This window comes from Lucilia cuprina, chromosome 6, assembly GCF_022045245.1.
Source record: "Lucilia cuprina isolate Lc7/37 chromosome 6, ASM2204524v1, whole genome shotgun sequence".
In the NCBI taxonomy this organism is placed as follows: Eukaryota; Metazoa; Arthropoda; class Insecta; order Diptera; family Calliphoridae; genus Lucilia; species Lucilia cuprina.
Genome location: NC_060954.1, coordinates 44,883,328 through 44,896,986, shown reverse-complemented (window position 1 = coordinate 44,896,986; position 13,659 = coordinate 44,883,328). Strand labels below are relative to the sequence as shown.

The 13,659-nt window shown below is 28.8% G+C and overlaps 1 protein-coding gene across 2 annotated transcripts in view; it reads right to left on the bottom strand.

Annotated features, from left to right (window-relative positions):
• The window catches only part of LOC111687535 (semaphorin-2A), a 165,919-nt gene that overhangs the window by 19,593 nt on the left and 132,667 nt on the right, over window positions 1-13,659 (bottom strand). For both annotated transcript variants that reach the window (XM_046954613.1, XM_046954614.1), the window contains 2 exons: window positions 10,718-10,805; window positions 9,247-9,298 (listed from right to left, as the gene is read on the bottom strand). In XM_046954613.1, coding sequence (XP_046810569.1) covers window positions 9,247-9,298; window positions 10,718-10,805 — 140 coding nt within the window. The remainder of the gene's footprint in view (window positions 1-9,246; window positions 9,299-10,717; window positions 10,806-13,659) is intronic.

Here is a 13,659-nt window from a genome sequence, read left to right as displayed (position 1 = left end):
CAGATTTTTGTTGACATAATAGAACATTTAACTAAATTATGAGCCTAAAGGCCCGATTCGGGGGGTACGGTTGTATGGGGGTAGGCGAAATAATGGACCGATTACAATAGCGTTCGTCCTTGAACCAAGAAAATAGTATGTGCAAATTTCATCAAATTATCTTGACAATTGCTACCTGTAGCGTGTACACAAGGATTACATGGACACACACACCCACAGACAAACAGACAGACAGACAGACGGACGGACGGTCGAACAGACGGACATAGCTAAATCGACTCAGAAAGTGATTCTGAGCCGATTGGTATACTTTAAGGTGGGTCTAGAATAAATATTTTGGGGTGTTACAAACATCAGCACAAACGCATAATACTCTTCCCATAATAGTGGTGTAGGGTACAATTACGAGCATTTACTGTAAAAAACAATTTAACTAAAATCGTTTGTAAAAATAAAATTTCACTAAAATCTTCTATAAAAAGAAAATTTAACGAATATTTTCTATAAAAAGACAATTAAAAAAAAAAAACACAATTTCAGGAAAATTCTCTATAAAAAGACAATTTCATGAAAATTTTCTATAAATAGAAAAATTAATAAAATTTTTTTTATTAAAAAAATATTGCGAAAATTTTCTATAAAAATAAAATTTAACTGAAATTTTCTATAAAAAGACACTTTTACAAAAATTTTCTATAAAAACAAAAATTAACGAAAATTTTCTTTAAAATAAAAATTAGTCTATAAAAACAATATTTAACTAAAATCTTCTAAAAATATAAGATTTAATGAACATTTAAAAAAAAAGATAACTTAAGAAAATTTAATTTTTTATATTTTGGTAATAGTTGCAATCATTTGTAGCAACTAATAGCAAGATTAATAAACATACACCCCAGTACAGCAATCTTAAGGTATGTTTAGGGTGTATGAGTTTATACGTACATATGTATGTACATACGTACATATGTATATGTGTATGTACTTATGTATTTATTCTAGTTAGGCTTAACATTCACTTATTCACTCAACCAAGGAAGAGTAGGAGAGTAAGAAAGGAAGAAAAAAAGTTTTAATATTATTATAGCCGCCGCAAAACGCATAAACTAACAACAAACATCCTTCGTATGCTTTCAAGTAAATTGATTTATAAATCACGTAATGTAACGTATGTGTATGGTTTTGTAAGTGAAAAGTTTGTATGCTGCCGCTGCTTTATTTTACTTATTTTGGTTTCTGGTGTTAAAGAAATACTCATAAATACAGAAATACAACGGTATGTAAATGTATATTAAAGTCTAACAGTAGAACATACAATTTTGGAAACAATGTGTTAACATCATTGAAATATATGGTATTGACTGAATCAATCAGTTAGCAAATAATTTATTTACCACAGCAAATTATTTCTTTCTAGTCCAATTAAAATTTTGTTTCCATAATTTCCACCCACACTGTAAACACTACAACATAAATATTTAGCTACATCCACTATATGTTCAGGTGAAAATGTTTGAAAAAAAAACAACTCTAACAAAACTTAGAATAAAAATTTGTAAATCTAAATACGCAACAACTTAATGGGAAGGTGGTTGGGTTTTTGTGGTGTGAGTTTTATTTATGTATATTTGTATTTAATATGTGTATGAAAAGTATGAATATGTATGTGTAAATTGGCGATGTGTTGGAAAAATGTTCTCATATAGAAAAAAGTAAAAAAACCAAATAACAAAAGCAACAAAACTTGAGTATGTAAAATGTAAACATATGGATTCTATGGGGTATAAAGAAAATATATTTGAACATAAAATTTTACTGTAAAACCAAAATTCATATTTTATTCAAAATGTTCTTAAGGTTTTCGCACAAACATAGACGTGTGAACGCCCAAAAACGATCAACAATATGAGGCGTAGAATATGAAAAATACCAACAGGTTTTTAAAAGGAGTCATTGTATCCTTAACAGCAAAGCTTTGGCTATTCGCTGAAATCTTGATATGTAAGTCTATATATCTATCTATCTATCTATCTATCTATCTATCTATCTATCTATCTATCTATCTATCTATCTATCTATCTACCTATCTATCTATCTATCTATCTATCTATCTATCTATCTATCTTGCAATCTATCTAGCTATATGGGACAGCCACTCCGAACTGCTGGACAAGAATACTTCAATGCATAGTGTGTCAGTTCATGTTTTGTATTTTTTATTTTTTCAAAAATAATTTATAAAATTAAAAGTGAAAGTTATGTTAGAGAAGTTATGTTAGATTTATTGTAAACATTAAATTTAGTTAATCTAAAAATATTGAGCAATAAACAAATGTCATGGAAATTTTTAGATAAAATTTGTTTAGGAATAATTTTAATATTTTCGTTGAGGAAAATATTTTAAGGATTAAATTTAATTAAAATATTTGCAAATTTTCAATTCTTATAATCAAAAATTTTAACATGTAAAATAATGCAGCTAGTCAAAGAATACAACAATGTACAACTTTTTTATAATCGTTTTATTGAAGTTATTGTGTCCATTAGTTGAAACGACCTTATACAGGACCTATCATTATATATTAGTTCGTTTATATCTTTTCATCAGGGGAAATATTATAGGGACAATGACAAATGTAGTCCAAAAGTATAATATTGAATATGGAATATAGTCTGCCGGCTGGTTATACATATAAAAAATTGTTAAAATTTCCAATAGCTATTAAACACTAACTTTTTATACTTTTATTATGTTTAAACCAAAAAATTACTCTTCCTTTTTTTCTTTATGTACTTATTATTACCAATAATACTTATTCTATCATAAATTTACAATACCAATATATACGACCATGTTACCAGAAAATGGAAAACAAACAACCCATTTAACAAGTACCTAAAAATAGTTTTACGATTATATGCCCAAAAGGCATTACATATCTTAAAGCCAAGTACCAAAAAATAACACTAACCACATTCTTTATACTTTTAGCGTAGATTTAATGACGGTGTACATTTTCTGTTATGTTTGTTGCTTGTAATAGTATTAAGAATAAATAACAATCCTTTTACTTATGTGTATGACTGTTTAAATAACTCATATTATGAGTCCCGTGTCTCGTCATATATAAAAAATTTTGTGGCTTGGAGAAAAATGGAAACTAACGAAATGTGAATCCTTGACAACTTGCTAACACATAACATAGCTGGAAAATAATAAAGAGTTTTAAAAGATATTTTCGCTTCTAGAGGATTTGTTTTTTGTGGGGGTCCTATTAAGAAACTTATGCTTTATATACAGTTCGCTTGCTTACTGGCCTCTTAGTGAATTATGTATCCTTAGAGGAATAAGATGATTTTAGTTTTTAGTTGTAAATAATTGTAAAACCAGTATAGAATACAGTGAGGTGTAAAAGTGTTTTTTTTTTTTTTTTTTGATGTGTAATATTAAAGTAACTGGATTAGGTCCTTTAAATTACGTCCTGTAAGGAAAGTGATATTATGTCTTACAAATTAATGTATAAATAGTGGTATTAGTGAGTGATTTAATGATTGAAATATTCCTACTAACTAACTAACTAACAAACTAACTAACTAACTAACTAACTAACTAACTAACTAACTAACTAACTAACTAACTAACTAACTAACTAACTAACTAACTAACTAACTAACTAACTAACTAACTAACTAACTAACTAACCAACTAACTAACTAACTTTTTTTAAGTAAGTAAGTAACTAACTAACACACTAACTAAGTAACTAACAAAATAACTAACTAACTAACTAACTAACTAACTAACTAACTTACTTACTTACTTACTAACTAACTAACTTACTAACTAACTAACTAACTAACTAACTAACTAACTAACACACTAACTAACTAACTAAGTAACTAACAAACTAACTAACTAACTAACTTACTTACTTACTTACTTACTTACTTACTTACTAACTAACTAACTAACTAACTAACTAACTAACTAACTAACTAACTAACTAACTAACTAACTAACTAACTTACTAACTAACTTACTAACTAACTAACTAACTAACTAACTAACTAACTAACTAACTAACTAACTAACAAACTAAGTAAGTAAGTAACTAAGTAACTAACTAACTAAGTAACTAACTAACTAACTAACTAACTAACTAACTAACTATCTATCTATCTATCTATCTATCTATCTATCTATCTATCTATCTATCTATCTATCTATCTATCTATCTATCTATCTATCTATCTATCTATTTATCTATCTATCTATCTATCTATCTATCTATCTATCTATCTATCTATCTATCTATCTATCTATCTATCTATCTATCTAACTACGTGGGGTTTTCCTCTTTCAGATTCCTGGATTTGCTCATAGACATTGTGTCTTTTGAAATTGTCATACTATGGCCCAATTAAGTATGTCATAACGTGCATGGACATTATGACAGGAAGTTTTCAATCATTGGTTATCGATTTCGGCATTTAGCATAGAACATGTTCTCTGATCATTTATCTCACCATCATTCATTCAACACTGTACTACAAAATATTCGTATAATTTAAGGATTTTTTAAGCAAATGTTTTTCGACATGTCGTATGTGTAAAAGAAACATTAAAAAGTCTTCATAAAAAATGCAAACCGCCTAAAAGCATACTATAAAATTATATAAACCAAAAGAAAAAAATATGTATGTATTATCTAACAAAAACATATACACGTTTAAAAAACACGCTTTTAAACAACAGTTAGTTATTTCAACATTTTTGACCCCAGGAGATCAAAACTTTTTTCTTTCATTCATTTGCCACTAAAAACCGAAAAAACAACTAACAAATTTTCAGGTATATTTAGCTATTTTTTATTTCTTTTTATGCGCTTTTCTAACCATATTTCAAATGAAAATGAAGTGAAACAGTAACAGCAACAGTAGTAGCAGTAGAAGTTAGTTAGTTGCTGTGGCAGTAAAAAGTAAATTAATATTTTTTCTAGGTTTTTTTCTTTGCTTTTTTTTAATTTAATTCTTTTGCCCAGCAGTGTTTAGAATTAAAAAAAATATGGAAGTGAAAATAAAAATTTTACAGTTTTATGTTTTTTGTGTTGTTTCTTATATTTAAAAAAAAGTTTTTTTGTTGTTTTGTAAATCATTTTGTTTTGCATACATGGTAGATTTTATTTAGATTTTTGGCATTTGCATTTTTTTCACTTTTTTGTTTATTCTATTTTAGTTGTGTTTTAGTACCATTTGGGATGTAATTTTATTAAAAATTTATGCAATTTTGGTTTTTTACCCACATTTTATACTAAAACTGACATAAATCTATTGTCATACCTCTGGGACACATATACGTACATACATTTATTACATATTTTTTCACACACTCACTGGATACTGGATATTTAAATACTAGAATGTTATGTTCTCCTCAATTTTTTAGCATTGCTAGAAATAAAGCTGAGCTGTACAAACTTTGATATATGGGGGGAGGGGGAGAGTTTGTTATAGTTTTAAGGGGGGTGACTATGTTTAATATTTAATGAGAAATTTTAATTAAAACCAGTACCTTTTTAAAGAATGAAAAAGTACTTAAAAAGTTTCCTTATGTATTTTTTGATTGAGTTGTATTACTGTAGAATTGAGTAAGAATTTCCACCAAAAAAAGTATTACAGAAAGGAAGTGGCCATAGAAGGTCCCAGAATACAGGTCACACACTCTGTATTCTGGGACAGCTGCACAAAGTAGGCTCTACTGTTTCCAATTCCTCTTTGTCCGCTCATAAACTACACATACTCAATGTCTTAGCGACCCTATTACACCTAAGGAGCAGTGAACGCATTTGTATTAGCTTATTGGTTACTTTTGAACTTAATTTCGACAACAGTGCCTTAGAAGCCCAGTTTTTGAATTTTTCTGAGTTTAGTATGTAGTAATAACAAATAGAGAGTTTTTTTATATATTCTGAGTATCACAAGGTTTACAGGTGCACTATGTACAATGTATATATTAAATTTTTGAACTTTGGTGTTAAATTGTTTCCAAGTACCTAAAGGGTTAATCTACTATTTTAAATATCGAACTGTATACGATAAATTACAGTATTTTTGTTAAATATCGCCTATAAATATATATTATTTCGATATGGTACACAAAGAATTCCAAAATATTGCAAAATTTGACCTTTGAACTCCACAGTTTATGGATTAAGAATGTCTGATTTTAATAATAATGTACTAAGAGACACGTTAATGGTCTAAGGAATTTGCTATAACTTTTAGAGTTTTTAAGCTATTTTCGTGTTTTACATCTTTCCAAAATGCTTACTCTGTGCACACTACGATTCTTTTACAATTAAGTTCAAAATTTATTACTAAATGGCCAAATTCAAGTAAAAACTGAAAAAAATCGATATTTTCCCCTTCTAAATACACTTGAAAACTTCAGAGCCTTTGCTGCACCTGTTAACGTTATCCTATCAGCCTAATTTTTTGGATGATATAGTTTCACAACCAAGAGAACAATTCTAGAAGAATGACGGGCAAAATTCTCAACTTCGTTTTTTGGAACAATCTAATGTACATACAAGTAAAACTTTAAGTGATGAATGACCGTCAACATAAATCTTTACTTCTGTATTTCTTAACGATATCACGGCTTTTCAGATCGCCAAGATCTCCTAGTGGTAGACGCTTTTGTCGTCAACCAGTTTAATTGCGGCCTCTGTACCGCATTCCTTCTTACACTTAAAGACTACACACTCCTCAAACAATACTTCGAAACCAATCCACTATTTTCAAGTAGGAATCTTTATAGAAGACGTCACTCCTTACACATCACACGGTACAACCAACAAATGTCCTTACTACCGATGTGTTAATATAATTTACCAACTCTTACCAATAGAGTTTTTTCACGTCTAATAGTGATTGAGACTAGGGTTCTATAAATCGACTTTCAAATAAACGAACAATCGCCTTTTTGTCGAAAAAAGTCGAAAAAAGTCGAAAAAAGTCCATTTTGTTCCAAAAAAGTCGATAACTCAACTATCGTATATGAAAATGGTCGAAAAGTCGACTTTGTAAATAAAATTCGAAAAAAGTCGAAAAGTCTAAATGTCGACTTTTAACTAAATGAAAAGAGTCAAAAATACTTCTTAGTAAAGAGAACTAGCTACGTTTTGAATGGATTTGCGTTCAATCCAATCACATTATCCTAGATCGATAGTTCACTTAATGCTGAATACAATGATTGTTGGAAGAAATTTACCCTTAACTAGTATCATCCGCAAGAGTGACCATTTTTTCACCTTTAGATTCAAAAATTATAAAGATAATGTTAATCGATAGTAACCATCACCCCTACTGATAACACACCTCCTTGCGTGGACGGACAGACATCATTAAGTCGAATCCCAAAGTGATTTTGAGTCAATTGAAACATCATCATAGTAGTTTATAAAGAAAGATAAAAAAGTTTAACTTAAAGATGTAAACTAACTAACAACTTTACAAGGAATCGGTGTAAGTTAACTATTAACCTTTTTAGGGCAAAAATGCAATTAAATTTTAAATTTTTCTTCCGAAAACAAATATTTTCTGGAATTAAGGGCCTGTTTCTCTAAATGCGAACAAACAAGTATTTTCATGTTTTATATTGAAATCAATAACAAAATTGGAAAAAAATGTTATTGTTTTCAAAATAAAACAAGTATGAATTTATAGTCGGACATTGCCGACCATATGATACCCTACTCCAGTCAGTATGTTAAAATTTTGATTTTTTTTAAATAAAGCATTTAATTTGTTTCATTGTGGAATATTTTTACTTATTGTTGACAAAAAAGAGAAATTTTCTACAAGAGAGCTCATAGGGGAGAAGGAGTAAATATGGGCCTATCCTTATAAATTTTGGTAGATGAATTTATGTCTACTACAAAGTCATTTATGTAGATTTTAATCGTTTTATAAGTAATTAAGTATAAGTTAATTTTGACGATCAAGTCATTTTCTGAAGGGGAGTCTGTATGGGGGCTAGGGTCAAATGAGGCCCGATCACAATAAAAAGTAGTATTGTCAATTATTGTTCTATAAAACTAATTTTTGCTGATTTTCGTTGACATTATAAAACATTTAACGTACTAATGGACCGATTTCAACCATTTTCAATAGCGATAGTCCTTGAACTAAAAAAAGAGTATGTGCGAAATTTCATCAAATTATCTTGAAAATTGCGACCTGTAGCGTGCGCACAAGGTTTACATGGACACACAGACAGACAGACGGACAGACGGACATTGCTAAATCGACTCAGAAAGTGATTCTGAGCCGATTGGTATACTTTAAGGTTGGTCTAGGACCAATATTTTTGGGTGTTACAAACTTCAGCACAAACGCATAATACCCTCCACACTATAGTGGTGTAGGGTATAATGAGAAAGAAATGTTCGTTCGCATTTAGAGAAACAGGCAAAACAATTTTAAAATATTCAGTTTTACGATACACACGGCATCGTCCGGTATTTAAATGGATTTTATAAATCTATTATAAAACGATTTTAAAACAACCGCCGATATTCCCTTTTTATCCTTTATCTACATAAAAGAGTTAAATATTTACAAAATGATCTATTCCTGTTATCAAATCAATACAAACATTGTCCCTCCATCCACTGACCATTAATATTTTAAGATTTCCCATATCTGCCACTAAGCTTTCAAATGTTTATTAAAACATGAGTTTTAACAAATACGTTTTTTTTTGTATTTTCATTTAGTTTTTTTTATTTTCTGTCGCATTTTCTACTTGCTGTTTTTCATTTATATAGATTTATTGCATTTTTAATTTAAGTCTTTTGTTGTTCACATCAAACGTACATACATACATACATACATACATACATACATACATACATACATACATACATACATATATATATTTTTCCATTTTTTTATATTCTAAATTTTTTATTCTAAATACAAGTATGTATTTTTTAATATTTAAATCCATATAAAACTATAACTGGGGAATTTCAAATGAAGTTTAACATTCACAATTTTGTATAATAGAATAAATCATATTATGCAGATGATATAAATGCGATTGTTGGTTAACAATTGAGGAAATAAAACTAAAATTAAAAAAAAAAACCATAACGTATGTATGTGTACAAAAAAGGCGAATTTTAACGGAAATTATTTTTGTTATAATAGTATTATATATTGAAAATTTTTAATACTTACGTCACATGTTGATGAGGATATATTTTTTAAGCTTAAGCGAAATATGCGGTCCCTGGAAGTGAAAAAAAAATTAAAAAAATTTATAAATTATAATATTCAAATCTAATTTAAAGTAAAACAGATGAGTATATACAATAAAGCGGATTACAAAATAAATGTTTATTATTACGTAAACACCTTTTTGACTGCCTTATTTCACAGTGTAATTTATTATAATTTCGAGATGAAAAATATCACTTCCGCTTACAACTATGCAGAAGGGATAGTCTTTGTTATTCAGCAATAAAAAGTAGAGACGTAGTCAGTAGATAGTAATAGAAATCGCTAAAATATACGATAGAAAAGTCTGAAACGCTTCGCTATTGCTGCCGTGCTACCAGATTATATTTCCCTCAGGTTCAACCTTAGGCCAAATCATTCCAAAAGTCCGAAGATACATTCGACACCAATAGTTTATACTCGCCTCGGACTAGAGGTACCGGTAGCATCTCTTTTCCCCCGGATTGTAATCTCATTGATATGCGGAAAGTTCATCAAGATAATAATAAGTTGGGAAATAGGAAAGGAATAAAATAAATGTTGTGCATCCAGGGACACTAGCAACCGTATGCTACTGATAGATTTTGCCACAGCAGTGAACATGATCCGCAGCACGAGATTTCATCCACAAATCAACGTGTTTATCCCCAGCTTTATAAACCAATATCCAGATTGACCACTTGTATATTGCTTAGCTTAAGGGGAAAAGGAGTGCACGAGAGCAATCTTTAATAGGGAACCAAACACCTTCACAAAAAAAAAACAATGGTATGACCAAGAGAGGTACTAAAAGCAGCGATCAGTGGTAACTTGAGCTAATAGAGAAATACCAGAAGAAAAGTAAACCGTCTATTCTGGCTTAAGAAGAATGCAATAGATATAAGTGATGTAAGTGTGAGATAATGAAAAGGAGTTGGAATAAGGTATGAAAATTGTATAAATGGTCAAATATAAGACAGAAGGTCCATCTATTTCCAATTGTTAAATTGGCGATATCAAAATGAAAAGAAGAAAAAAGTTACGGGAGTAAATAGTTTTCCAGTTGAAGTTTTTAAGGGTAGAGGAAACAAATTAATAGAGTATATCCGTCAACTCATAGACAATATTTGACCGATACATTTTCAAATCGAATGTTCCAACCAAAGAGGTATACGTTTCCTTTCTAAACATCGCATACATGATTCTGACAAGCATGTTGTGTGAAGAACTGAAATCGAAGTCAAGCACATCAATGTAGCTTTGGGCCTGAAAAATGACTATTGCTAAAATTTCCAATAAACCCAAATTCTGGAAAAGACTGAGGAAAATCTACAGGTAACTGCTCTAGCTGCTGAGTATATATGTACACACATATAAATATCTATTATATGTTTATATTGATGTACCGGTTCAATTAAATAAAATTAGTCTACTACTAATAAAAAATACTTACATCGAACCAACATATAAAGAGTCTCTTTCCTCATCCAAATGAAAAGTCCGATAGTACAGTTTGCCACAACTGAATTCTCGAACATGATCTAAAAAGAGAAAACAAGAAAAAAATCAAATAAATCTTTTAAAAACATAAACTTGTTAAAATGTCTAAATTATTTTATATTAAATCATATATAATTTTGTTGATTATACACTATGATAAATCCTTGACTCATCAAAATTATCCAACATATTATAATTGTACTCTAATAATGTCCTAAATATTGCATACATTATTTGAGCCATATTATGTCAAAGATTTTTGTATTTTAAACAAGACAAAGACAGTATACTTGAGTGCTACAAATGTATGTATTATTTTTACTAATTAGTAATCGTTAGTCTTAGTTTTGAAACAAGATTCCTATGTGTTTCTCTCTAAGGATAATAATTTCATTGTAGGTCATAGCAAATTATAATACAAAATGATAGTTTATACAAATATGTATGTTTATGAATGTGGTTACGCGGGCTGTTTTAAATGTCCTTTGAACTAGAACTGAACTAGGACTGAACTAGAACTGAACTAGAACTGAACTAGAACTGAACTAGAACTGAACTAGAACTGAACTAGAACTGAACTAGAACTGAACTAGAACTGAACTAGAACTGAACTAGAACTGAACTAGAACTGAACTAGAACTAGAACTGAACTAGAACTGAACTAGAACTAGAACTGAACTAGAACTGAACTAGAACTGAACTAGAACTGAACTAGAACTGAACTAATTTTAACGAAATCTATAAAACTTTTTAGAACCTTCCTTGTGTCTCATTACTAAGATATTATTCATGTTATAAAGTACGTTTGCTGGTGTATTTGTGTAAGTCCATAGCGTTCCTTACAATGTTATGTTAATAATCATCTATAAATAAACGATATTTTTGAGATTCTGGTTTATACATATATTCAGGTTCAAATATATGATTTTTTTATTTCTAATTCCAAACGAACAATTTTGATGGAAAATATTTTTCAAAATTTTAGCAAAATTTCAGCCAGGCAAACGTACATTTTTGGAAAATTGTCTAAGAATAAAATAGGGATCTAAATTGTATATTTTCATATTATACCCTAAAGTGGAGAGAGCGTTATTGTGATGTTCGAACACTCTAAAAATATTTGTCCTACATCAAACCTAAATTATACCAATCGGTCGAGAATTACTTTCTGAACTATTTATTTATTTAATTTATCTGTCCATTTATCTGTCGGTCCATCCCTCTGTCTGTCCACCTGTCCATGTAAGTACAGATTAAAATCTTCAGGAGCCTTCGAAGATGGTTGAAATCAATACAGTACATTACAATTGTAATTCCCGAATATGGGTGTTAGCCTCATAATGTTATTATATATTCTAGTATCTCAAAAAAAAAAATCCGTTAAAATTAATTTTTAAAAGTAAATTTTCGTAATCATACTTGTTTTTTGAAGTTTAGGTGACGATATGAATTTTGTGTGACACAAAATGTTTACGTTAACAATTTGTTGCCATAATTAATGGTAAACTAGACATCATATGGCGTCATTTATTTAAATGTACTTGTGTACATACTTATGAATATACATTAATACATATTCGGTACATGTATGTGTATTCGTATTTTTGTTTTGTGAATAACTGAAAAGATTCCTTAGCTTGTTATTATTGTTATACATAATTTGTTGTTTACTATTGTCCAATTTTAGTTGGCACTGGTCATGTGATAATTTGTTTATTTTATTGTTGACATCAACAACAACAACAACTATACTAATAACAGCAACCACAATAGTAACAATAATAAAATTAAATAACAAAAATCACAGCAAAATTTAATACGCGTTTAGAGAATAATACAAACAAAAGAAAATACACAATACTTAGAAAACCACACAAACACATCGCTATACAAACACAAATACATACAAAACATTAAGTACATAATACAAAAAAGGATATTTAAGATATACAGCAGTTTTACAAGGAGTAAATGTATCCTTTATTTTTCTTAAGCAATACAGTGGGGAGTAAATGGTTACTTTAGAGTCCCTTTGTAAACTAGAGTATTGCTACTATTAGTATTTATTATATAATACATTGTAGAAAGTAATTCTAAAAGCATTTATCTGTAGGACTACAGTGTCAGATGTACTCTTGTTATCAATTTGAAACATTTCATAGTATTTGGCAAACGAGATCGGTACAGTCATTCTGTAACGCAGGGTATACAATAACATAAACACACTGTAAGTCTCAAGTAAATATTAATTGCTAATATTTTGCTGCATAAACATCTAACGTCTTTATGCTACAAATTGATTCAAATAAATGGGCAAATACAGTGAGTGAGAGAAAATATTTTATTAAAATATACAAAATACAAGACTTTGTATACCCTGTTCTGAAGTGCATTCCAGATAAAAGTACATTTAGGTGTATAAAGAACTACTTTGTTTCATTTTATGTTATTAAAAGATATGTAAACCGTACTCATAAATTATGAAAATTAACGGATTTAATAGAGGTGTCTAACTTTCTTGTCACTCACTGTATTAAAATAATACAAATACAATATATTGTTAAAATATTTTTTATATATCATACAAACTATTAAAGTAAACAGTCCAATGTTAAACAAATTGTCGTACGTTTTAACATTAAAACCATTTATTTTCTCCTTTACATACATACATAGTTATAAGTATACATATGTATGTATGTTTGTATAATAATCTTTTTTTGCTGAAATAATCGTCTCAGTTTTGTGGTTACTTTATTAATGTAATTCTAGTCATTTACAGTTTGTTTTCATTTATTTTACTCTTAACTTTGTAATTAATTATATTAATTAAATGATTATAGAGTTATGGTCAAAATGTATATATATGTTTGTAAATATTATTTTCAATATATG